The sequence below is a fragment of the Rhinolophus sinicus genome, linkage group LG11 (genome assembly GCF_036562045.2).
Source record: "Rhinolophus sinicus isolate RSC01 linkage group LG11, ASM3656204v1, whole genome shotgun sequence".
Lineage (NCBI taxonomy): Eukaryota > Metazoa > Chordata > Mammalia > Chiroptera > Rhinolophidae > Rhinolophus > Rhinolophus sinicus.
The window spans coordinates 4,152,474-4,177,993 of record NC_133760.1 but is presented as its reverse complement, the minus strand read 5'-3'; the positions used below and the strand labels follow the sequence as shown (position 1 = coordinate 4,177,993).

General features: G+C 47.2%; 1 protein-coding gene across 1 annotated transcript; it reads right to left on the bottom strand.

Annotated features, from left to right (window-relative positions):
- Positions 1 to 314: 314 nt before the first annotated feature.
- ZSCAN22 (zinc finger and SCAN domain containing 22) lies at positions 315 to 25,497 on the bottom strand. The gene is given in 4 exon segments (XM_019711634.2): positions 315 to 1,064; positions 4,628 to 4,855; positions 4,858 to 5,069; positions 25,008 to 25,497. Coding segments are annotated over 4 exon segments (1,041 nt in total). The 5' UTR covers positions 25,085 to 25,497; the 3' UTR covers positions 315 to 540.
- Positions 25,498 to 25,520: the final 23 nt, after the last annotated feature.

The following is a 25,520-nucleotide window of genomic DNA, read 5'->3' as shown; positions in this document are numbered from 1 at the left end:
CCTCTGAGGCGGGCCTAGTGAGGGGGGTTGGGGGAGGGCAGCAGGACTCCTCCTAAAGCTTCTCCTGCTGGAGAACAGCTCTGCATTCATCTGGGTCCCCAAATGCAGAGTTGTCCCCAGACAGAGCCAGAGTCTGCCCTTAAGAGCTTTATCATTTTGGGGACTCAGTGAAGACCCACCCATTCTTCTTGGCTGAGCCCAGGTGCAGTGGGTCACTGCAGCACTGTGATGAGGCCCTGCATGCGCGCTGTGAGGGCCGAGCTGCTGTTGAAGGCCCTCCCGCAGTCCCCGCACTTGTAGGGCTTATCCCCGGTGTGGACCCTCTGGTGCTCCGTGAGCGAGGAGCTCTGTGCAAAGGCCTTCGAACAAACGTGGCAGCAGTACGGCTTCTCCCCCGAGTGGGTTCTCAGGTGCCGGATCAGGGCGGAGCAGTCGCTGAAGGCTCTCCAGCAGTCCCCGCACTTATAGGGCTTATCCCCGGTGTGCCCGCGCTGGTGCTGCGTCAGGTGGGTGACCCGGCTGAAGGCCTCGCCGCAGTCCTTACACGCATGGGGCTTTGCCCGGGTGTGCACGACCTGGTGCTGCGCCAGGTGCGTGCTGCGGCCTAAGGCTTTCCCGCACTAGCTGCAGGTGTAGGGCATCTTCCGAGGGTAGCTCTTTCGGGGTGCCTCCCAGGCCCATGCGCTCCGGACTGTGTCCCCACAGTTCCCGCAAGTTGGTGGGTGCCCTCCCTGAGGGCGAGCATGGAAGCTCCAGCTCATCACCGGCCGGCACACCCGAGTTCTCCTCAGAAGGGGTCAACTCTTGCGAAGTGAAGTCTGGCCACACGGTGGGGTTGTCTTCCAAGGCGCCAGACTCACAGCCCGGCTGGGCCACGGGGCGTCCCTGTGAGGCCCTGAACTGTTCTTGGAATCTGACGCTTGGGTGATGGACTTTGTCCCGACCTCCCCTGAGAGTCCTGCGTGCCTCTCTGAGCTGCCTTTGGGTTTCAGTCGCCCCATCTGACTCTTCTGAATCACTCTGCTTGCAGATTGTCTCTGAGAGTTCAGCTCCTGGCTCCCATCCTGAAACAATTGGAATCAAAGCATCAATGCTCCTCCCACACCAGCCTCCCTCATTCCACCTGGGGCCTGGCCTCACTCTTAAGGGGACATGGGGGCCACTCCTGACATGTGTCCCGTTTCTAAAGGGAAGTGTCTCATTTGGTGTCTTGGATGATAAAAGGGCCCAGGGCTGTCCTTTCACACCATCAATACTGATACTCCCCCCACACCCCCAAACTCTCCATTCTTTAAGGCTGCTGATCTTGGCTCAAGTGTCAGAAGGAAAATCTTGAGGTTGAACTGATTTGAAAGAGAGCAAGAAAGAAATCCAAAGACATATGCATCCCTATGTCCATTGCAGCATTATTTTCAATAGGCAAGATATGGAAGCAACCTAAGTGTCCATCGATAGACGATTGGGTAAAGATGTGGTACATATATACAACGGACTATTACTCAGCCATAAAAAAGAATGAAATCTTACCACTTGCAACAAAGCAACACGGATGGACCTGGAGGTTATTATGCTCAATGAAATAAGTGAGACAGCGAAAGACAAATATCATATGATCTCACTTATATGTGGAATCTAAAGAACAGAATAAATGAACAAACAAAACAAACTCATAGATACAGAGAACAAATTGATGGTTGCCAGATGGGAGGGGGGTTAGGGGACTGGGTGACAAGGGGGGAAGGGATTAAGATGTACGAATTGTCAGTTACAAAACAGTCACAGGATGTAAAGTACAGTATAGTGAATATAGTCAGTAATATTTTAATAACTATGGATGGTGCCAGGTGGGTACTAAGCTGATTGGGGTAATCACTACATAAATTATACAAATGTCTGATCACCATGTTGCACACCTGAAACTAATATTGTATGTTAACTGTAATTGAAAAATAATAAAAAACATGGGCCGACCCAGTAGCTCAGGTGGTTGGAGCGCCGTGCTCCTAACGCCAAGGTAGCCAGTTCGATTCCCACATGGGCCACGGAGCTGTGTCCTACACAACTAGACTGAGAAATAACGACTTGAACCATAGTGTGTGTGTGGTGGGGGAAGCAGAAGAAGGGGGAGAAAAAAGTAAAATAATAAAAAACAACAACAACAAAAACAAACCAACAAAAAAAGTAGAGCGAAAGTGAGAGCGAGTGACAGGCCGAGTGTGCGAGGGGTGTGTCCTTGCCACCGCTGTGTGCATGCCCCTGAGGCCAGAGTGCCCCTCACACTCAGCTTGCCTCTGGGCCTGGATAGGTCTGGGGTTGCTCGGTAAATACTGGCTGGATGGAGGATGAGTCCAGATGCTGGTGACTGAAATTTTCTAAAGCCACCCTGAAGCCCAAGTGGACAAGTGCTACTGTGGGTGAGTGGGGGAGGCACCGCCTGGCCTCCATGAGCCCTGGGAGGCCTAAGGTGCAGTCTTCATTCAGCGCTGTGATGGAAGAGCATGGCAAAAGGCAGCTGGAGACTGGGTTGTGTACTCAGCAGGGACGTGCCTGCACTGACCCACCCTTGCTGGGTGCACAGGGCACTGTTTCCAGACAGACTCCAGGAAGGAGGGGGCACACAGAGCAACTATGGCTCAGGTCCACAGCTTGCCTGCTCCAGGACTTGGGGCAATCTGACTCTCAGTTTCCCCATTTGTAATAGAGGGAGAATACACTCCCTCTATTGGCCTCCCAGGGCTGCTGGCCATCAATAGGCTGTTGTCATGGATGGGCCCCGAATATAGTGGGTAACTATTGTTGCCTCATTTCAGCTTCGATCTGCCCTCAGATGGAGGTACTGCAATGATTGCATTTCAGATGGGGAAACTGAGGCCTAGGTGAGGAGAGGTCTTGAGGAGCTGGTACAAGATCGTATAATTAGGGGCCGGCCTGGTGGCTCAGGCAGTTAGAGCTCCATGCTTCTAACTCTGAAGGCTGTAGGTTCGATTCCCACATGGGCCATTGGGCTCTCAACCACAAGGTTGCCAGTTTTGAGTCCCGCAAGGGACGGTGGGCTGTGCCCCCTGCAACTAGCAACAGCAACTGAACCTGGAGCTGAGCTGCGCTCTCCACAACTGAGATTGAAGGACAACAACTTGACTTGGAAAAAAGTCCTGGAAGTACACACTGTTCCCCAATAAAAGTCCTGTTCCCCTTCCCCAGTAAAATCTTTTTTTTAAAAAAAAGATCATATAATTAGTTCTGAGAGGTTGAGAAACTAGATAAGACTAATGGCCAAGCTGGGACTGCAGCCCCAGAACCTCTTTTTCCTTTCCACCCACAGACGTCCCCTTAGCCCCCCGAAGCTCCCCAGCCACATGCTAGGACCCGCCTCCCCCTTTCTTCCACTGTTCCAGAAACACCTGCTCTTCCTAGAATGTACCCGTCCATGTCACGCCATGGGGCCTTTGCCCCCCACTGCTCCCTCTGCCTGGACTACTGGCTCTCTCATCCCTTCATGATCGTTTTGCCCTTTCTCTGAAAATGTTCTTGACCCACCCTCTTTCCTCTCACTGTCCTTGTGACATCTGCCCAGGCACAGCCGATGGGGCCAGCAGGGGGTACCTGACCAACCTCTTCCAGAAATACCTGTTTCTCAGGGAGCTGAACAAACTGCTAATAGATGTGATTGCTGTGTGTTTTGTCTGTGCCAGGCTCCGTCTCATGTGCTACCTTGTTGACACCTCTCCAAGACATGGAGGTAAGTATTATGACTGCAATCCCCATTTTACTGACTGGAAACTGAGGCACAAGAAAGTCACACAGTCAGGAGGAATCAGAGCAGCAGCTGGGTCTAGCAAGCCTCCGTGAGGCTTCTGAATCCAAACTCCATGTTCTTCCTGCCTATGACACGCCTCCTGCTGGATGCCTTGCACATCCACTCCCCCCATCTGCTATCATCAGGCCTGCCAGGCTCTTCTGGGAGAAGCCTTCTGGTCCTGCTCTACACTGTCCCAGGGATGGGTCCTCCCTGTGTCCCACAGGATCTGCCTGGGCTGTGAGGGTCTCCCAGAGTGAAGGTGCCCACTCTGGTTGGGGGTAGGGGGCTCAGAGGGGGGACACAGAGGGACACCTGGTGTTTCTAACTGTCGCCCACTACCCCCTGCCATCCAGCCCCTCATCTGGTACCAGCAGCCTGGGCTTCCTTTGGGGAGCCACCCGTGCTCAGGTCAGTTTGTGGGAGCTGGTCAGCCAAAGACAAGCACAAGACCCCAACAAGTTCACCTAGCCCTTGGCCTTTCTCTGTTCTCCCCCTGGGGTTTCTACATTGGTGACACATCGGCCTGGGGATACTGGTCTAGCTTTGTCTCCCTTGGGGAGAGAAGCAACTTAAGAATAACACTACCATAGGAAAACCCAACCGAGAAAGAGAATGAGAGAGTCCTGATGCCATTGATTGACTTCCGGATACAGCGTGAAGCCTCCCTGCTTCCCTTCAGTCACTCTGAGTGGGGTTGTGGGTCATTTGCCATCAAAACAGAGCTGCTTAGCACAGTGTGAAAGCTGGGAGGTGCCAACGTGAAAACAAGTCCGTGAGGGGCCCCAGCGCGCCCCTGTCCTCACCGTCCCCCTGCACCGCTCCCCTTACCTCTCCTGTCTGGTGTCTGGGTGAGCTCTGCCACCAGCACAGCAGCTTCCTCACCACTTTGGGGGCACTGGGCGCCCACCCAGGCCTGGATCTCCGGGGGCAGTGCGTCCAGGAACTGTTCCAGCACCAGCAGTTCCAGCATCTGCTCTTTGGAGCACACCTCGGGCCGCAGCCACTGGCGGCACAGCTCGTGCAGTTGGGCCAGAGCCTCGTGGGGACCTGCTGCCCCGGATAGCAGAACCCCCGGAAGCGCAGGCATGCAGTCTCGAAGTGGGCCGCGTTGCCAGGGCTACATTCCTGGACCTGGGAGAGGCTGGCCTCCTCATCCTTCACCTTCACACGTAGGAAGCCATCCTGTTCCCAGGGCACCAGGCTCAGGGGAATGGCCATTGAGGAGGAGCACTCCAGTGAGACGGAGCCGGCTAGAGCCTTGGATCTGGGTCTGCAGGAAGATCAGAACTTGGTCATCGGGTGGAACCTGGTGCCTGTGAGATGTGACTCACTCTCACAGAGATATGGCATTAAAATAATCAAGATAGCGTGTGCTGCTGAGCCCCTTTCTCAACACGCACGTAACTCATTTGAAACTCACAACAAACCCAGGAGGTGGGAACTTTCTTTCCAATTTACGAATATGAAAACAGACACAGGAGGAAAACCTTGCATAAAGTTTCCCAGATATTAAAGGGATGGGCGGTGGCTGAGTTGACAAAGCCAGGTAGCTTGTCCCCATGGCTGGTCTGCTGAAGGTGCACCCTCCCCCATGGAGCCCCGTCTCTCCTGTCACACACTCCCAGGGAGCCACGTGGTCATTCCCTCGGTGTATTTGCTAATTATTTTGCACCTTCTGAGACAGATAGTAGATAATTGACTTTCTGACTTTCTTTTCTTCTATACAGTTAACCCTTGAACAACACAGGTGTGAATTGTGTGGGTGCACTTACTCGTATATGTAGACATTTTTCAATAAATATGTGAAGTGTGATATTGCATCTTCATTATCATTTAGTTCAAAATATTTTCTAATTTTTCTTGTGGTTTTTTCCTGACTGTGGGTTATTTAGAATTCTGCTGCTTCATTTCCAAACAATTGGGGATCTTCTAGTTTTCTTTTTATTATTGATTTCCAGATTAAGTCTGTTGTACTCAGGAAATGTGCTTAGGTTAATTTCAATCCTTTGAAATGTACTGAGATTTGATTTGTGACCCACTATATGGTTAATTTTCATCAACGTTTCACATACCCTTAAAAATAATGCAAAACCTCCTTAGATGAGTGGCAAAACATACAATAGATAAACTGGACTTCATCAAAATTAAAAAGTTGTGATTCGAAGGCTACCATAAAGAAAGTGAAAAGGCAACTCACAGAATGGGAGAAATATTTCCAAATCATATATGTTATTTCTATTATTCCTGCCAAATGTGATAAGGGAACTGTATCTAGAACAGCTCCATAATAAAAAGACAAATAATCTAATTAAAGAATGAGTAAAGGATCGACAATAATTTCTTCAAAGAAGCTAAACAAATGGCCATCAAACACATGAAAAGATGCTACCAGAGAAATGCAAATTAAAACCCTCATGAGATGTCACTTTACACCTGCAAGGATGGCTAGCATCAAAAAGACAGATAACAAGTTGGCACAGATGTGGAACCCTCATAACGTTGTTTGGTAGAAGTTAGAAAATGTAGGAGAAAGAGGAGGGGTAAGGGGGGCGGTCCAGGGTACGTACAGAAAAAGCTCATAAGTAGCTTTGATTAACTGCTTCCAGCCAGCTTTTTTTAAAGATTTTATTGGGGAAGGGGAACAGTGTGTACTTCCAGGCCTTTTTTTTTTTCCCCCAAGTCAAGTTGTTGTCCTTTCAACCTTAGTTGTGGGGGGCGCAGCTCAGCTCCAGGTCCAGTTGCCGTTTTCTAGTTGCAGGGGGCGGAGCCCACCATCCCTTGCGGGACTCAAGGAGTTGAACTGGCAACCTTGTGGTTGAGAGCCCACTGGCCCATGTGGGAATCAAACCCGCAGCCTTAGGAGTTAGAAGCTCTAACCGCCTGAGCCACCGGGCCGGCCCCTCCAGCCAGTTTTTACAACAGATGATGAAAGGTGGTCTGGAGCAAGATAAGGATTTGAGTCAACAGAACTCCACCCATCTTAGGAGGTCATGCCCTCCCGTGTAAGAGCATGTACCACTTTTCCTGCCAAATCAATATGTAACTCCCTCACCCCACCCAGCAAACTAGAAGTCCTCGGAACAAGGGTTCTCTCACTATTTCTCACCAGCTCTCTCTTTCTGTCTCTCTACCCCATCTCGGCAGGTCCATTGAGAATGTATCACTAATCCTGGGGCCTAGGCCTCTCTCTCTCTCTCTCCCACCTTGGCTAGGTGTCTGTCTGTCTGTCTCTCTTCCTCACCTTCGCTAGGCCAATTCTCTTCCCTGAGACCATATCACTAATAAACCCTGCTTGCATACTAATCATATGCTGACCTTTGATTCTTTACTGCATTGGCAAGAAGAACCAAGACTCCCGTAACATTTTGGTGCCATGACTCAGATCCCACCTGTTAGGCCATACCCTGTTTCCCTGAAAATAAGACCTAGCCGGACAATCAGCTCTAACGCGTCTTTTGGAGCAAAAATTAATATAAGACCCAGTCTTATATTATATCATATAAGACCCGGTCTTATTTTACTATAAGATGCATTAGAGCTGATTGTCCAGCTAGGTCTTATTCTCAGGAAAACACGGTATTTAGGCCAGGAGCAGAAACCTTATCTTACAAGCCATCTTGCCTTGCTTTGTACTTTGTACCTGCCAGCTTCTATTTGCCTTAGGCCTGGAGAAGCCGCCTGGAATCTAGGAACCATCTTATCCTAAAATCCATTTTGTCTTGCTTTGTACTTTGTACCTGCTGGCTCGTGTTTGTCTCCTAGCGGCTTATGATCAGCGGGTGGTCCAGACGGTGGCCTGGGGCCCAGGATGTGGAACTGAGGGCTTAGTCATGCCCCAAAACCCTTTGTTGCGAGAGACAACACAAAAAAAAGCTCCTGAAGCACTGAAGGGGGAACAGCCTCGTTTACCCCCTCCTATAAAATGCCATACCCCTTTTTGCTCAGGGAGGTTGTCGTGCGGGGTGGTGTGCGGGGTCTCTGCTCCCGCTCCCCATACAAGAACGCAGGATATGGTGAGGCTAAAAAGGAACACACAAGGAGCCATAGATAGGGGAGTCATACTAGTATATTCTCTCTGGCGGCACTATACTCTTACTGGAGGCTGGATCCACACTGTCCGCAACCAGCCATCCTAACTGCAATCCACGCTTGCCAGCCCAGCCACCATCTTCTTGCTAGCACCATTCTCTCTCTCCTTCTCTTCTCTCTGCTAGCATAGCCACAGCAGTTATATTAGTGGCCAAGGCTCACTGGTTACAGCTGACGGCCAACTAGCCACAGCTGATGGCCATGCAATCACAGTTGATGGCCATTTACTACCTGAGCCAGGCACCTGTCTATGTGAGGCTGAGAGCCTGGAAACTTCTTTCTGGGGCTCTGCCCCCACAGAGGTAATGGTCTTTTCTAGCCTGACTTCCCACAGCTCAAACATGCCAAATAAATTCTAATAGACCAATTTTGGTCTCCCGTGACTCATTCCTCCGGCCATGCCTAACACCACCTATTGTCTCCAGCTGATTGGAATGTAGTGAGTATGGATCAGCAAGGTTTTCTTGCCTTTCCCACCTTCAGGGTTAAAAAGAGATACCACATTGTGGGGGTATTCAAACATGCTAGGTCTTTTTGGAGGCAGAAACAATGATACAATCTGAAATGAATGCTCAGGTTTCTACTGTGCCCCAAAGACAGAAGAGGCATTTCCTCCTTTCGGTCTGAGATCTTGGGTGTCCCTATGAGAGTGGGGGCCTCCCAGAGGTTTCTGGGGTCAATCCCTAAGATGCTCAAGGGCTTCATGGGGAACTCCTGTCACTATAATGTAAATCTGGATCATCTGGAGACGTGCCAAATAAGGGGTGGACAGCCAGGGGAGAAACCGAGGCACGTAGAGAGTTGGGGATAACCAAAGGTGTAACGGCCTTTGGGAGCCCCACTCACAATCAGCAAATTTTTTTTTCTTTTCTCCTTTCCCCCTCCCCCCAACTCCGAGTCAAGCCATTGCTCTCAGTCTAGTTGTGGAGGACACAGCTCACTGGCCCATGTTGGTATTATGAGCATTGGGCTATACCCAGCTGAGCCAGTTGGTTGCCAGCCATTGGCCAACCGCTCAAGGCAGTTCACAGTAGCCCAGCTCCAGGTCCAGCCGTTTTTCTCAATGTAGCTGTAGAGGGTGCAGCTCACTGACCCATGTGAGAATCGAATCAGCGACCTTGGTGTTAGGAGCACAGCGCTCCACCTGAGCCACTTGGCCACCCCAAACAGCACACTTTTGACCCACCACACGGATTTCTTAGTCTTTTCTGCCTCTAAACCTGGCCAAGAGAGAAATAAGTTTAAATGATCGGGCTGTTGTAAGCTTGCAGCATTTCCCTCCGCCTCAGGCGCTGAATGCCCTTTGTGGAAGCTGCAAGGAGGGACAATGTGCTATTTGGTGAATAACTTGTTCTCTCCCTCTGGAGAAATAGCTGAATCTCCGCAAGCACGGGCAGGCTCACCCTAGAGCACACCCAAGCCCCTTCTCGGGTATGAACTTTTTATTTCCTCCTAAATTCTGAGGGTCCCAAGGAGACTTGCAGCCAGCAGAGCAGTGGGCAGCAGTTGCTCAGCCTGGGTTTAGGGCCCCCCTTTTCTTTCTCTGACTTCCAGGTGAGTGAGCAACAGCCCAGTCTAGGCTTTCTTCTGTTACTTTCTCCACCCTAAATCTTTCCTTTGTTTCACTGTCCCCAGAGGCAATCACACTCTCACCCCTGCAGCACATCCCAGATTTACGTTTAGTTCTCTGGAGGAGGAGGCAAGAGTTTAACCGTCAGCGGAGATTCTCAGCCTTTTCAGGCCTGTTTCTTTCAACTATGTCTGTCCACTCAAATTTGCCTCACTCACAAATCTTCAATCCTTTTCTTGACTACTCTATTTATATCTCTACCACCTCTTTGTCTATCTTGATACAGAGTAATTGCGGTGTTTGTTGTCAAGTGGAGCAGCAATCTAATCCCTTAAAGCTATGCTGTTTTTGATCATTATTGCCCAACAGGGGGTAACACTAATACCAGCAGACCGGGAGGAGGAGGAACAAAGGGAAAACTGCTTGTATGAGGGCTTGAGTACTTTCTTCTGGGTGGAATAATCAAAATCTATCCTGGACTTTCTCCATTAGTCCTCTATAATTTCCCACTCCTGACTGAGCCTTTTTCGACTCTCAGAAGAATGCGGGAACTACCAGGACTCTTTCTCAACCCCTAGAAATCCAGTAAAGGAGTGGGACAGTCTTGCCTCTCAAGAGGCAGTCTTTTTTTATTTTATTTTAAAGGATCATTTTTTTAAAAAAATCTTATTGGGGAATATTGGGGAACAGTATATTTCTCCAGGGCCTGTCAGCTCCAAGTTGTCCTTCAATCTAGTTATGGAGGGCACAGCTCAGTTCCAAGTCCAGTTGCCATTTTCAATCTTTAGTTGCAGGGGGCGCAGCCCACTATCCCATGTGGGAATTGAACCAGCAACCTTGTTGTTCAGCGCTTGCGCTCTAATCAACTGAGCCATCTGGCTGCCCCTCAAGAGGCATTCTTGCCACTGCCCATCCCCAAGGGTGACTTGCCTCGCCCCAGCATATGGTGTTTTCTCTTTTCTAGATGGGGAATCAAGAGTCCATTCCGGCTGGTGCCACCTTGAGGTGTACCCTTTCTAATTGGTCACAATTTGATCTTCAAAATTTTTAGAAAGGCCAACTAATCTTTTTTTTGTAACACAGCTTGGCCCCAATACCAACTAGGGCCCCCTTAATGGGACCCTAAACTATAGCACAGTTCTATAACTCAGTCTCTTTTGTAAATGTCTTGGCAAGTGGTCAGAGATTCCTTCTATGTATTTTTCCTACTTATGTATTTTTCTATTTGAGGGACGTAGAGATTTATGTAAAAAGTATAAACTTAGCCTTACTAATGCGGCACTTACTCATCCCCAAATGCTCACTGAACCAACCCTGGTCCCAGGGACACCAGAGAAGACCCTTTGGATGCCTTCTTCACTACCCCTGTACCCAGGGTCCCCAGTACACATACTGGCCTCTGCTTCTCCTGCCCCTAAAGCTGCTCCGACAACTAAGCTCTTGCCCCTGATAAACGGCAGGAGAATTCAGCCCCCAACTAATACACAGACCCATCTCCCTCATTGAGCTCAGGCAAATTAAAGCTGACCTTGGGAGCTATTTGGGCAATCAGACAAATATATAGATGCTTTCCAACACCTTACTTTAGCATATGAACTGACCTGGAAAGATGTGATGATAATTCTGGGACAAACTTTATCAGACATTGAACAGGAAAAAGTAATTAAGGAGGCCAGAAAATTTGCTAACAATTTATATCTGTCTGACAACAAATACCCTATAGGAGAAATAGGGTCCCACTCATGGAACCTAATGGGATCAGAAGAGCAAGTCCCCAAAGTGGGAGAGAAACCATTTCTTACTCTGTATTAAGGTGGGACTCAAGGCTGGCTGTCAAAAGGCCATTAATTATTCTAAGTGTCTGCCATTAGCCAGGGCCCAGATGAAACTCCTATTACCTTCTTGGAAAGGCTGAGGGAAACTCTCATTAAACATACTAACCTAGATCTAGAGTTTTACAAGGAACAAGTAATATTAAAGGACACATTTCTAACCCAATCTGCTTCTGACATTAGGAGAAAGTTACAAAAGCTTCTCCAGGGACCTGGAGCTTCCTTGGACGAAATGCTGGTCACAGCCAATGTGGTCTTTTACAACCTCAACCAGGACATGGAGGCCAGGGCTCAGCAGAAGGAGAAACGGGAGGAGACTAGGCACACCCATTTTAGCTGAGTTGCGAGACATTCACAGTCACATCCTGCAGGCCCTGCATGACTTGCTCCAAAAGACACTAAGTGTCACGTGTACCGAGAGGCAGGGCATTCGACACAGGAGTGTCCTAAACATAATAAGCCTCCCCAACACCCTGCTACAAATGCAGGAGTGCAGGCCATTGGGCAGCCCTCTGTCCCTCGGGCCCCCAGGCCTGAGGCTGCGACTGCCTTGCAGATGGTAACTGTGGGGACAGAGCCAGGAGTGCAGTTTCCAGGCTCTCACCCTCACGTGGAAAGGTGCTGGCTCAGGTAGTAAATGGTCATCAACTGTGATTCGATGGCCATCAGCTGTGGCTAGTTGGCCGTCAGCTGTAACTAGTGAGCCATTGGCCACTAACATAACTGCCGTGGCTATGCTAGCAGCAAATGTGGGCTAGCAAGAAGGTGGTGGCTGAGCTAGCAAGCGCGAATTGCAGTTAGCACGGTGGATTGCAGTTAGCAAGTGAGGTTGGTTGGTTGGCAGAGAAGTGGATGGCAGGTCACAGATCATGTGGCTCCTGCTTCCTGTGTCTCCAACCCAGCTGCCAGCGAGACTATAGTGGTATGACGCCCCTATCTATGGCTCCGTGGGTGTTCCTTTTTGGCCTCACCATATCCTGTGTTATTATGTGGGGAGCGGGACCAGAGACCCCGCATGACACCCTGCATGACAGTAACTCAGGACTGAAGCTGCCCGTCCCAGCTGGCCCCACCACAAGAGGTCACCCTTACTGGACCGGAGCCTAGGGTATGCATGGATGTGGCACATAGGATAATAACCTTTTTATTGGATACTGGGGCCACCTACTCTGTCCTTATTGTCTTCTCTGGACCCCTTTCCTCCCAAGCTTGCACTGTCTTGGATGTGGCAGGAAAGCCCACCACTAAGACTTTCACTCCTCCTTTGGGCTGTCTATGGGATGGATATTATTTCATTCATTCCTTTTTTGTAGTCCCTGAATGCCCAACTCCTCTCCTCAGGAGGGAGCTTCTCCAATTGTTAGGAAGCAAAATACCATGTTTCCCTGAAAGTAAGACCTAGCCAGACCATCAGCTCTAATGTGTCTTTTGGAGCAAAAATTAATATAAGACCCAGTATTATATTATTATATTATAAGTATACTATACTATACTATACTATACTATATTATGTTATACCCAGTCTCATATTATATTAAAATAAGACTGGGTCTTATATTAATTTTTGCTCCAAAAGACGCATTAGAGCTGATGGTCTGGCTAGGTCTCATTTTCAGGGAAATATGGTAGTTATAGAAGAAAATCCTGTCCCAAGACTGCCTTTCCAAATGTTAGTTATGCAAACTGAAGACCATCTGAATACTCTCACCCCTACATAGGAGAGTCAAATTGACCCAGTGTCTGGGACACCAGGATTCCTGGCTGGGCTGAAAACACTACCCTAGGCCTCATTATTCTTAAGGGTCCCTCACAGTTTCCCCACCAGAAGCAGTACCTGAGGCAAGGGCTGGGCCTCAGCCTGTAATTTCTAAGTTCCTTTACTGTGTTAGATCTAAAGGATGCATTCTTTTGCATCCCTCTGGACGTAAAGTCCACACATTTTGGACTAAACGCAGCAACTTATTAATTAAATTTATCTCTTCTAGAATAGAGGCTATAAAGCTACAAATGATCATCATGAACAACTATCGACCCCTAGGACCCCAAGCTCCAGACATCTATTATGGGCCGATGGATGATCACTTCCCTCCGCCTCCTCCGATCAATAGTTATCAAGCAGATGGAACGCAAAGAAGTCTCAATGTCCCTTTACAGCAGGAAGTAGCCTGAGCGGTCGTAGCCCCAAAGTCCCCAAAGATTTGGGTTCCTAATGCTTGAAGGGGTAAAATGTTCGGTAGATGTTAGAATATGTAGAAAGAGGAGGGGTGGGAGGGGGATCCATAGTGCCTACAGAAAAAGCTCATAAATAGCTTTGTTTAGCTGCCTCCAGCCACGTATCAGTGTTGTCACACAGCAGCCTAGCCGACTGTCCCCCCGGGTCTTTCCTTGAGGAAAGAAGGATCTGTGAGACTGTGCCTTTCTGGGGCTGTTTTATCTTAATGTTTTATACCTCATGTCTCTGTCTGGTCCCCAAAAGATGGTTTGCCGCCAATGACGAGTAAGATTCCCCACTGGGGGAACAACTCAAGCCAGGCGAAACCGTGTGGGGACACCCAATGAGCTGCCTTGGAAGATCTGGGAAGGGGCCTTGCCTCCCCTTCCCCCTGCCTGGGAAAAGCCACTGCTGACTCTGGCTTTCCCCTCTCACCTGATTGTGAGAGAAGTCATGAGAGCGATAATATCAGCTCTCCCGTCTAACCCTACAATTAAGTTTCAGCATGAGAGACCTGTCCCTAAGGAGGCACATACCATCATTGTTAAGACATCATGGGACTTTCTGTTTCGGCTGTGTGGGGACAGAGCCCCAGAGAGTAGTTTACAGGCTCTGGGCCTCACATGGAAGGGTGCTGGCTCGGGTGGTGGATGGCCATCGGCTGTGGCTGATTGGCCGTTGGCTGTGGCCGGTTAGCAGATTGGCCGCTGGTATAACTGCTGTGGCTACGGAGGAGAGCCGAGGACTGCCGAGGATTGCCGAAGAGCCAAGCAGAGCCGAGGAGAGCGGAAGAGGAGAGCCGAAGAGAGGAGAGGAACAGAGTCGAGAGAGTGGAGGAGAGTCCTCCGTTGGTCGGTTGGCAGAAAGGCGGACGGCAGGTCGCACGTCCGGTGAACCCAGCCTCCAGTGAGACCATAGTGGTATGACTCCCCTACCTATGGCTCTGTGGGTGTTCCTTTTTGGTCTCACCATATCCTGCATTCTTGTGTGGGGAGTGGGAGCAGAGACCCCGCAGGCCACCCCGCCTGAAAGATGGCGCGGCGAGAAGGCCTCCGCGCACGACAAATGGCGCAGCAAGCAGGGTCTCCCGCATGACAAATGGCGCAGCGAGCAGGGTCTCCCGCACGACAGGCTGTTTACAGGTAAGGATGATTGGTTTGAATCATTTTTCTGGTGTGATGTATGAGACTCACAGACTGTGGAAAAGACAATGCTACTTCCTTGTATGATAATCAATAAAAGCCACCAGTTGGTCTGATTCTGGGCTCCAGTCTCTTGTCAGGCTGTGAGACCCCCTGGCCTTCTGAGATTTAACTGCATTAAGTCTCTGTTTCTTTCTTTCTTAAAAACTTAACCTAACGCCACCCCTTCTCGCTCCCTTACTGCCCGTGTTGCACTGGACGCAACATCTGGCGCCCAATGTGGGGCCCGAGAAGGGAAGGACGACTAAGAGTTGTAGGGTTCTGCAGATATGGCTGAAGGGCTCCGAGCATCCACCATGGCAACTATCTGGGGTAAGGAGGTAGTCTTTGGACTTGGAGAATTTAACCAGGGTAATGGGGGAATTTAAAAGAAACTACTAACATTTTCGTGTGAAAGTGTGAGTGTGTGAGTGATTGATCATAGCTCCACCGCCTTTGGCTACAGAGTTTGATCGGGCTCGACCCTGAGGTTCCGTGATTACGTCGTATGGCATAACGGTGACTTGGCTTTGCCAACCTGGTTTGGGGGTCTCCCCTCCCCTCCCTTCCCCTCCCTTCCTTTCCTTTCCTTTCCTAACATGGGTAACTCAGAAAGTAAGTACATACCTTATATCTGCCTGCTTAAGCAGCTTCTTAAAAAGAGAAAGCACAAAACCTCAGAAAAAAAATTAGAAGAACTCCTTAAGGTAATTGAAACTCATTGTTCCTGGTTTCCAAACCTTGAAATGCTTGACATATATAAATGGGAGGAAGTCGGCCAAGACCTCCGTGAATTACATTCCAACGGAGTGTGCTTCCCTAGTTCAATTTGGGAAACTTTTGAGCTGGTACGTTCAGTTTTGGAACCACTCCAAACAGACTGAGAAGAAGAGGGAGAAAAAGATGATAAAGATCAGTTTAAAAAGACAAAGGAGGGTCAAGATGATGACAAGGGGTCCGAGACAGCATCCACTATCATTCCTAAAAATCTGTATCCAGATTTGGAGGAACGTTTTAGGGACGATTGCCCCCTCCTCTGTCTCATTGGCCACCTCCACTGCTTTCCTGTTTAGAACAAACGTGAAAACCTTCCAAATCTATTATAAGAAATAACAATCCCTTTCTCAGTAAAAATATCCCTCAGACAACTAAAAAGAGTATGTGCTCTTCATTATCAAGTACAGAGTGTGGCTAAATTAGAGGGAGACATAGATGCTCTCAATTTTCCAGTAATCTTTAGACAGGCTGAAGCCCCTAATGCAGACGATTCTGAGGGGGTCCATGAGGCGATTTATGAGCCTTTTCCTTTTAAATTGCTCAAAGAGTTAAAATAAGCAGTTTTACAATTTGGAACCACTTCTCCATACACTGTCGGCCTCCTTAAAGGTGTTGCCGATGGTTCCTGAAGATTGGAATGCACTAGCAAAGACGTGTTTTCTCCCTCTCAATTTCTCTAATTTAAAACTTGGTGGACTGATGGTGCAGAAAGTCAAGAGAGACAAAATCAGGCTCATAATGTAGTTATTTCTGCTGATCAATTATTGGGGAAGAGACTTTGGACTCAGACACACGATCAGTTAGATGTGGAAGAATTGGCCATTGGAAAATTCAAACAAATTTGCTTGACAGCATGGGAAAAGATTGAAATAAAGGGTAAAACTCCCTCCTCTTTCCAAAAAATCTTACAAGGTCCGCAGGAAACTTATTCAGATTTCCTTGCTCACTTACAAGCAACAATTAATAAACAAATTACTAATCCTGCTGCCGCTGATATCATATTACAAATTATGGCCTTTGAGAACACTAACAGAGATTGTAAACGAGTGACTGGAACTCAAAAAGGAAAGACTGATGCCATGGGATACCTTCAGTTGTGCCAAGAGGTAGGGACTGAACAATTGAAAACCAATATGTTAGCACAGGCCATTATAGGAGTTACTCAAGAAAAAAATAAATTTTCTGGCACCTGTTACAATTGTGGAAAGGCTGGTCATTCAAAAAAATATTGCCAAAACAAAAATAAAAGCGCCTCTCAGCCACAAAATTCCTCTTCTCCCCAGGGTCCTAGACAACCTGGGGTATGTCCTCAGTGTAAAAAAGGAAATCATTGGGCATCAGAACGCAAATCTAAATATCATAAATATGGGACCTTGCTTCAGGGAAACAGGAAGCAGGGCCAGCCCCAGGCCCAGACAACAAGGGCGTTCATGAGTCAGATAGCGCCTCAAAATTGTCAGGCGTTACCTCCTCCCCTAAACTATCAATACAACAATTAACTCCTGCCACTGAGGGAAGAGCTGCAGTTGATATCTCTACAGCTCAAGATATATTACTGCTTCCAGGGGAAGACCCCCTTCACGTACCCACAGACATAATTGGACCAATCCCTCAAAATACAGTTGGACTTCTCCTTGGTCGCTCAAGCTTAACATCAAAAGGAGTCACAGTCCACACTGGAATAATAGATCCAGACTTCAAGGGAGAAATTCAAATTGTTATGTCCTCCTCAGTTCCTCGGACTGCAAGAAAAGGGAGAGCGAGTTGCCCAGCTTCTTTAAGTTCCTTATATACCCCCTAAAATGAGGGGAACCCAAAAAAGAACTGGAGGATTTGGAAGTACCAGAATGGCAGGTACATTTCTAGCAGAAAAAATTTCTGACATCCGCCCAGTCTGTCAAGTTAAAATTCAAAATAAAAAATTCCTCAGACTTACAGATACTAGTGCTGACAGCTCCATAATACGTTCTCAAGATTGGCTGGCTAATTGGTCAACCCAACAATCTAATATTAATGTTGTTGGGATAGGCGAGGCTTCAGGATTGCTTCAGAGCACTTGCATTCTCCCTTGCCTCGGGCCAGAGGGACAAAAAGGATTTTTACAGTTTTACATCGCTGACATTCCAATAAGTTTGTGGGGTCGAGATCTGCTTTCTCAATGGGGAGCAGAGATCCGGATACCCCCTGGACAACATAACCCCCAAAGCCGACATATAATGAGTCAGATGGGGTACCAACCAGAAAAAGGTCTAGGAAAGTTTAATCAGGGAAAGTTTCATCAGGGAACCTATTCAGCCTTCATCTCAACCAGGACATACAGGATTAAGATTTTTTTTTCAAAAAGATTTCATTGGGGAAGGGGAACAGTTCTTTATTGGGGAACAGTGTGTACTTCCAGGACTTTTTTCCAAGTCAAGTTGTTGTCCTTTCAATTTTAGTTGTGGAGGGTGCCATTCAGCTTCAAGTTGTTGTCTTTTCAGTCTTAGTTGTGGAGGGCACAGCTCAGTTCCAGGTCAGGTTGCCATTGCTAGTTGCAGGGGGCGCAGCCCACCATTCATTGCGGGAGTCGAACTGGCAACCTTGTGGTTGAGAGGACGGACTCCAACCAACTGAACCATCCAGGAGCTCAGCAGCAGCTCAGCTCAAGGTGCCGTGTTCAATCTTAGTTGCAGGGGGCACTGCCCACCATCCCTTGAGGGACTCAAGGAATTGAACTGGCAACCTTGTGGTTGAGAGCCCACTGGCCCATGTGGGAATCGAAACGGCAGCCTTCGGAGTTAGGAGAATGGAGCTCTAACTGCCTGAGCCACCGGGCTGGCCCCAACATCCATTTTTCATTACTCATATATGCGCTCATATTCCCTTACCGGGACCATTGACGTGAGGCAATGCTCTTGCTGATTAACTAGTTGCTAATGCCCTTGTTACTGAGGCAACCCAATTTCATTCTTTAACTCATACAAATGCTGCTGGCCTTTGGGCTTGTTTCCCTATTACCTATAAACAGGCTAGACATATAGTTCAAACCTGCCCAACCTGTCAAATTCTCAATGCTTCACAAGAATGCCCTGAGGGAGTTAATCCCCGAGGGTTAATTCCTAATGCTATTTGGCAAATGGATGGGACTCACATCCCTTCTTTTGGATGTCTGTCCTTTGGTCATGTTATTGTAGACACTTCATCTCATTTTATCTCGGACACCTCTCAAAGGCAAAACTACTGGTCATTCCTGCAGACATTTACTTATCTGTTTTTCCATTATGGGCCTCCCTCAAGCTATTAAAACAAATAATGGCCCTGCTTACACTAGTAACAGGTTCACAAAATTTTGTGAACAGTGGAAAATTAATCATACCACAGGGATTCCTTATAATCCCCAGGGACAAGCTATTGTAGAACATGCTAATTGTACTCTTAAAAAACAACTTCAAAAACAAAAAGGAGACAATAAGGACCCTCCACAAGTACAACTAGCCAAAGCTATGTTTACTTTAATTTTTTTTAATTCTTCTGGCTCTAGCAGTAATACAGAGCCACACCTTGGGTGCACAGCTGCCGAAAGACATTTTAATAATCTCCATAGTCCTAAGGCTTTGGAAGATGTGCCCATTTGGTGAAAAGACGTTCAGACTAATCAATGGCAGTTAGGGACCTTGTTAACATGGGGACGAGGTTTTGCCTGTTTCTCCAGGACCAAAAGAACATCCTTTATGGGTGCCTAGTCGGTGCATCAAGCCATACCATGGATCCCACATCCCAGTCCAGTGTGATAATCACTCGCCGGACAAAATCACCACCGATCACCAGTGTGTTCGGTGTTCGGATCAGTCCACCGAGGGTCCAATATTGGCCACCGGCCCCAGAGATGTCACCTCAGCCCCGCCAGCCACCGCTCCTGTTGGCTCCTCTTCCATCACCTGATTTGGATCAACGTGGCACCTTTGGCCGACCTGCTTCTGTTTCGTCTGTATCATCTTCAACTAAGGCCCCTGAGTTGAGTGCTACTGCACTCCCTACCTGGAGACAACTTAAAGTTGTCCCGAGAGGCTGAAAAGAATTTAATCAAAAAAAGGTTCCCAAAGACCGATACCAATATGTTGGTATCCATGATGGCAATTTTGTCTATAGTAAGTTGCCTTCCAATGAGTGTCCATGCTGATAATTTTACCTATTGGGCTTATGTTCCCAATCCTCCCATGTTGACACCAGTAACTTGGAATGATGATCCTCCTCTAGTATACATCAATGATAGCTCCTGGTACCCAGGACCTGAGGATCAAAGAGACCCAAAATTTCCTGATGAAGAAGGCTGAGAATTTATACTCTCTGGCCACACGGACTTAGGCTATTTACACACACCCATTTGTATAAGGCCTATTCCTCCGTGTCTTCCTCTCGTTGATCAAGCTTGGGTCCTTCCCAAGAGAAAAGGGAATGACACTTATGGAGAATTGTTTATGCTTTCAGGAAAAGGGTTTCAGACACAAGAGTTATATACTCATAGTTTTCCTCCCTCCCTTCATCCGTGTCCTCAAGATAATTGGGTTGACACTCATTCCCGCATTCATTGGGAAGAATGCAGAGGAAGTTTAGATCGAGTGTTATTTAATAATTCCCACGGTACTGTAGTTGATTGGGGACCATATGGAATTGCTGTTCGTGTGTGTTCTCGGTCAAAATGTTCTGATCCTCAATCATTAAGAGAACAGATCCAAGAATAATTCAATCACCTTTTAATATTTCTATTTTTTGGAAGATAAAGTTTTAGCCCCACCTCAGTTAAGAATGATTAAACCTATTCGAGGTCCTTTACAAAAAACCCTCTGGAAAGTGGCCTTAAGCCTTGGACAAAATAAACTTTGGAAAGGAAATTATACAAAAAATAATAAGAAACAATTTATTTTTAGGTTTGAAAAAACACAAATGTTTGATTTACAAGTTTGTCTTAAAACTGCTTTTGTTTTTTTGATTGGAAAATTTACAATTAATTCAACTTTAAAGGTAGTTGAATGTCCTCAGTGTCATTTGTTTACTTGCTTAGATTCTTCAATTTATAATTCTTCTCAAGATCAAATCATGATTTCGTGGAGAAGACGGGGTCTATGGATTCCTGTCCAAGCCCGGCAACTGTGGGAGGGCTCTCCCACTGTTCATATTGCTCTTCAATTGCTTCGTAAGATTTTACATAGAGCTAAAAGATTTATTGATTTGTTAATTGCTGTTATTATGGGAATAATCGCTATAATCACTGTAGCTGCTGTTTCTGGTGTTGCTCTACATCAAACTGTTCAAACTACAGAATTTATACAAAAATGGCATGAAAATGCTAGTAAGTCTTGGAATCAACAAGTTAAGATAGATCAAAAAATTAATGTTAGATTAACAGATTTAGAAACCACTGTTGTATTTCTTGGTGATCAGTTAGAAAATCTTCATACTATGATTACTTTAAAATGTGATTGGAATATATCCACTATTGTATAACTCCATTTTCTTATAATCAAACTCGCACCCCTTGGTCTGAGGTGCGAGCCCATCTCTTGGGACATATGCCTAATCTCACTGTGGACATTATACAATTACAACAAGAAGTTGACCAGATGTCTAATGCCAAACTTCAGCTCTTCCTTGGAGAAGAAACACTTTCTGCGGCTGAAGAAGGACTTTCCACTTTAAATCCTGTCAAGTGGATAAAGACTCAGGGTGGAGGGTTTGCTGGTGCTATTGCTTTTCTGTTTATTGTTCTCTGTTTATTTTGTTTAGTCCTCAGATGTGGACAAATAGCCCTCCGACGGGAAGTAAATAAAAAAACTGCAAGGTCTGTGTTTCTCATGCTTCGAAAACAAAAAGGGGGAAATGTTGTCACACAGCAGCCTAGCCAACTGTTCCCCCCCAACCCCCGTGTCTTTCCTTGAGGAAAGAGGGGTCTGTGAGACTGTGCCTTTCTGGGATTTTGTTTTATCTTAATGTTTTATACCTCATGTCTCTCTGTCTGGTCCCCAAAAGATGGTTTGCAGCCAATGACGAGTAAGATTCCCCACGGGGGGAACAACTCAAGCCAGGCGGAACCATGTGGGGACACCCAATGAGCTGCCTTGGAAGATCTGGGAAAGGGCCTTGCCTCCCCTTCTCCCTGCCTGGGAAAAGCCACTGCTGACTCTGGCTTTCCCCTCTCACCTGATTGTGAGAGAAGTCATGAGAGCGATAATATCAGCTCTCCCGTCTAACCCTACAATTAAGTTTCAGCATGAGAGACCTGTCCCTAAGGAGGCACATACCATCATTGTTAAGACATCATGGGACTTTCTGTTTCGGCCGTTTACAGGCAAGGATGATTGGTTTGAATCATTTTTCTGGTATGATGTATGAGATTCACAGACTGTGGAAAAGACAATGCTACTTCCTTGTATGATAATCAATAAAAGCCACCAGTTGATCTCATTCTGGGCTCCAGTCTCTTGTCAGGCTGTGAAACCCCCTGGCCTTCTGAGATTTAACTGCATTAAGTCTCTGTTTCTTTCTTAAAAACTTAACCTAACACTGCCCCTTCTCACTCCCTTACTGCCTGTGTTGCGCTGGACACAACAAATCAATTTTTACAACAGATGACCGAGAGGTGGTCTGGAGCAAGATAAGCACCTGAGTCAACTCTATTCATCTTAGGAGGTCACACACTCGCGTGGAAGACCATGCACTACCTTTTCCCACCAAATCAATATGTAACTCCCTCACCCCACCGAGCAAACTGTAAGTCCTCAGGACAAGAGGCCTAGGGCTCTGTCTCTGCCTGTGTGTCTGTCTCCCTCGCTCTTATTGTCTCTCCCTCCTCAGCTAGGCCTGTTCTTTTCCCTGAGAACATATCACTAACACTGGGAGTCTATGCCTCTCTCTCTTCCACCTTGGCTAGGCCCATTCTCTTCCCTGAGAACATATCACTAATAAACCCTGCTTCTTGCATACTAATTAGCTTACTGACCTTTGATTCTTCACTGCGTTGGCACGAAGAACCAAGACTCCTATAACAATGGGAATTGGAATTATAGGAAGGGACTATAAGATGGTGAAGCCACTGTGGAAAACAGTTTGGAAGTTACTCAAAAGGTTACAAACAGAGTGTGTATAACCTAGTAATTCCACTCCTAGGAATACAATCAAGGGAAAAGAAACCATATGCCATGCAGGGTGTCATGCGGGGTCTCTCGTCCCGCTTCCCACATAAGAACACAGGACATGGTGAGGTCAAAAAGGAACACCCACGGAGCCATAGATAGGGGAGTCATACCACTATAGTCTCGCTGGCAGCTGGGTTGGAGACACAGGAAGCAGGAGCCACACAATCCGCAACCTGCCGCCCACTGGTCTCTGCCAACCAACCTCACTTGCTAGCTATAATCAGCCGTGCTAACTGCAATCCACGTTTGCTAGCTCAGCCACCATCTTCTTGCTAGCCCCCATTTGCTGCTAGCGTAGGCACGGCAGTTATATTAGTGGCCAATGGCTCACTGGTTACAGCTGACAGCCAACTAGCCACAGCTGATAGCCATCCAATCACAGTTGATGGCCATATACGACCCGAGTGAGCACCTTTCCACATGAGGGTAAGAGCCTGGAAACTGCACTCCGGGCTCTGTCCCCACACCGTATGTCCACACAAAAACTTGTACACAAATGTTCACAGCAGCATTAATCATAACAGCCGAAAAACAGAAACAACACAAATGTCCACCAACTAATAAATGGAAAAAATGCTGTATATACATATAATGGAATATTATTCACCATTAATAGCAAGGAAGCACTGACTTATGCTAAAACATGGATGAACCTTGAAAACACGATGCTAAGTAAGGTGGGTTCCTCTGGGTTGTGGGGCTATGAAGTCGCTCCCCCTACCACCTTCTATTACTTAAAAAATTACTTACATATATATTTAACATATCATAAAATTCACCCTTTCAGTGTATATTTACAAGGTTGTACAACTATCATCAAAATCTAATTCCAGAATATTTTTATCATCTCAAAAATGAAACCCCATACCCATTAGCAGTCACACTCCATTTCCCTTCATATTCTGGGCACTTCGTATAAGTGGAATCACACCATATGTGACTTTTTGTGTCTGGACTTTTTTACTGAGCACAATGTTTTTGAGGGTCACTCACATTGTAGAATGTACCAGTACTTCATTCCTTTTCATGAACAAATACTATTTCACTCTGTGGATATACTACATTTTGTTTATCCATCTGTCAGCTGATGGACATTTGGGTTGTTACTACTTTTTGGTTATTATGAAAATTGCTATTAACATTCATGCACAAGTTTTTGTGTGGACAAATGTTTTCAATTCTCTTGGATATGTAGCTAGGAGTAGAATTGCTAGGTGATCCGTTAACTCTATGCTTAACTTTTAAAGAAATTACCCAGCTGTTGTCCAACATGGCTGCACCATTTTACATTCCCACCAGCAATGGATAAGGATTCCAATTTATCCACACTCTTGCCAAGGTCTTTTATACTATTACTTTTATCTACTTTCCATGGTAAAATTTTTTTTCTTTATAGTCAGGAATCCCTCCACACCACCACCAAATGAAATGTAACCCCTCCTAGGAAACCCCAAAGAATGTGTGCTTTGGCCACAGGATCCCCCTTATTCATGGACTTGGCCTCTCCCTGCCGACTCACAATCCCCACAGATGTAAGTGTTTACAGTTCTTCTCTTTCTCTTCCCCTTCCAATGTCAGCTCTGACGCCCACTCTGCTTGGAGTCCCCACTCAGAGAAGCCACCCTGGACAGAGGTATAGGAGACCTGAGAAGGAGCCATGGCCTTGGGCACAGGGAAACATGAATGTTAGTAAAATAAGACCCCAATCAGTGGCAGCTGGCAACCTCTGGCAAGGTTGTGTTCTAGCCACTAACTCCACTGGAAAGCTCACTTGTGCCTCTGGTCACCTTGCACTTGCCATTACCCTCATTCCTCTCAGCTTTTGTTCCTGTTATTCCCTTGTCCTAAAGTCCCTCTCTGCACCTGACTAATTTCTCCTAGTCCTCCAGGCTCCACTTTAGCTGTCATCTTCTCCAAGAGCTGCCACAGCACCAGGAGCAGGCTAAGTGTCCTTCTAATGCCCTGGGTCTCTCTCTCCAGACAGACTGGGCATGCTGCAGCCACAGTGCCCAGGGTCCTACCTATAGCAAGTGCACAGGAAACAGGTGCTACACAAATGGAGGGGCCAAGAAAGACTGACATAGTCATCCACAGGTTTGGGGACTTACTGTACAGGGGAAGAGGGAGTGGCAGTGATGACATTAAATGTAGTAACAGCTTCCCTCTTTGCACCCCTGGAGCCCCCATTCTGGAAAATCCTTGATGACTATCTCCAAGACATATGTATATGGGCCCGCTTCAGCCCAGGCCCCCCCAAAATGTGCTGACCTCAAATGAGTTTGGGGTCCCCCATCCATGACTGCCTAACCCACTGGGGAGAGTGGTTCCTTCCTTTGTCACTCGTTCTTTGTACCTGACCCAATAACGGCACTTACCTCAAGAGGATTGCTGTGAGGTTACCCAAGGCGATCAATGACAAGTGTCCAGTACAAGTCTGGCTCACAGCAAACATGCAGTAAATGCCCAATTTGACAACTCCACAGGCCCCTGCCAGACTTAAGGTGCCCAGGGGACATATTCATGCACCCAGCTGGTCACACAATTTCAGCTGCAGACAAGGCAAAGCACAAATTCTGTCAAATCACCCACATTTCAGTCCCACTGACAATCTCAGTCAATGCTCACACCCTATCTGAGGCAGTGAGTCATACCCCCAAATATACCCAGGCACATACAATTTCTCAGTCAATCAAATAAACACAGGCCCTCACAGCATCTCCATCACACAGTCATTATCTCTGTTACCATCTCAGCCAGATAGACTGTCACAGCGGAAATCACAGGTAGTGGTCACACCCACCCTCTCACTCACAATACCACACAACCCACCCACAAAATTTCAAACAACCACCATCTTTGTCAGCCGCACACCTGATAGGGTCAGTCAG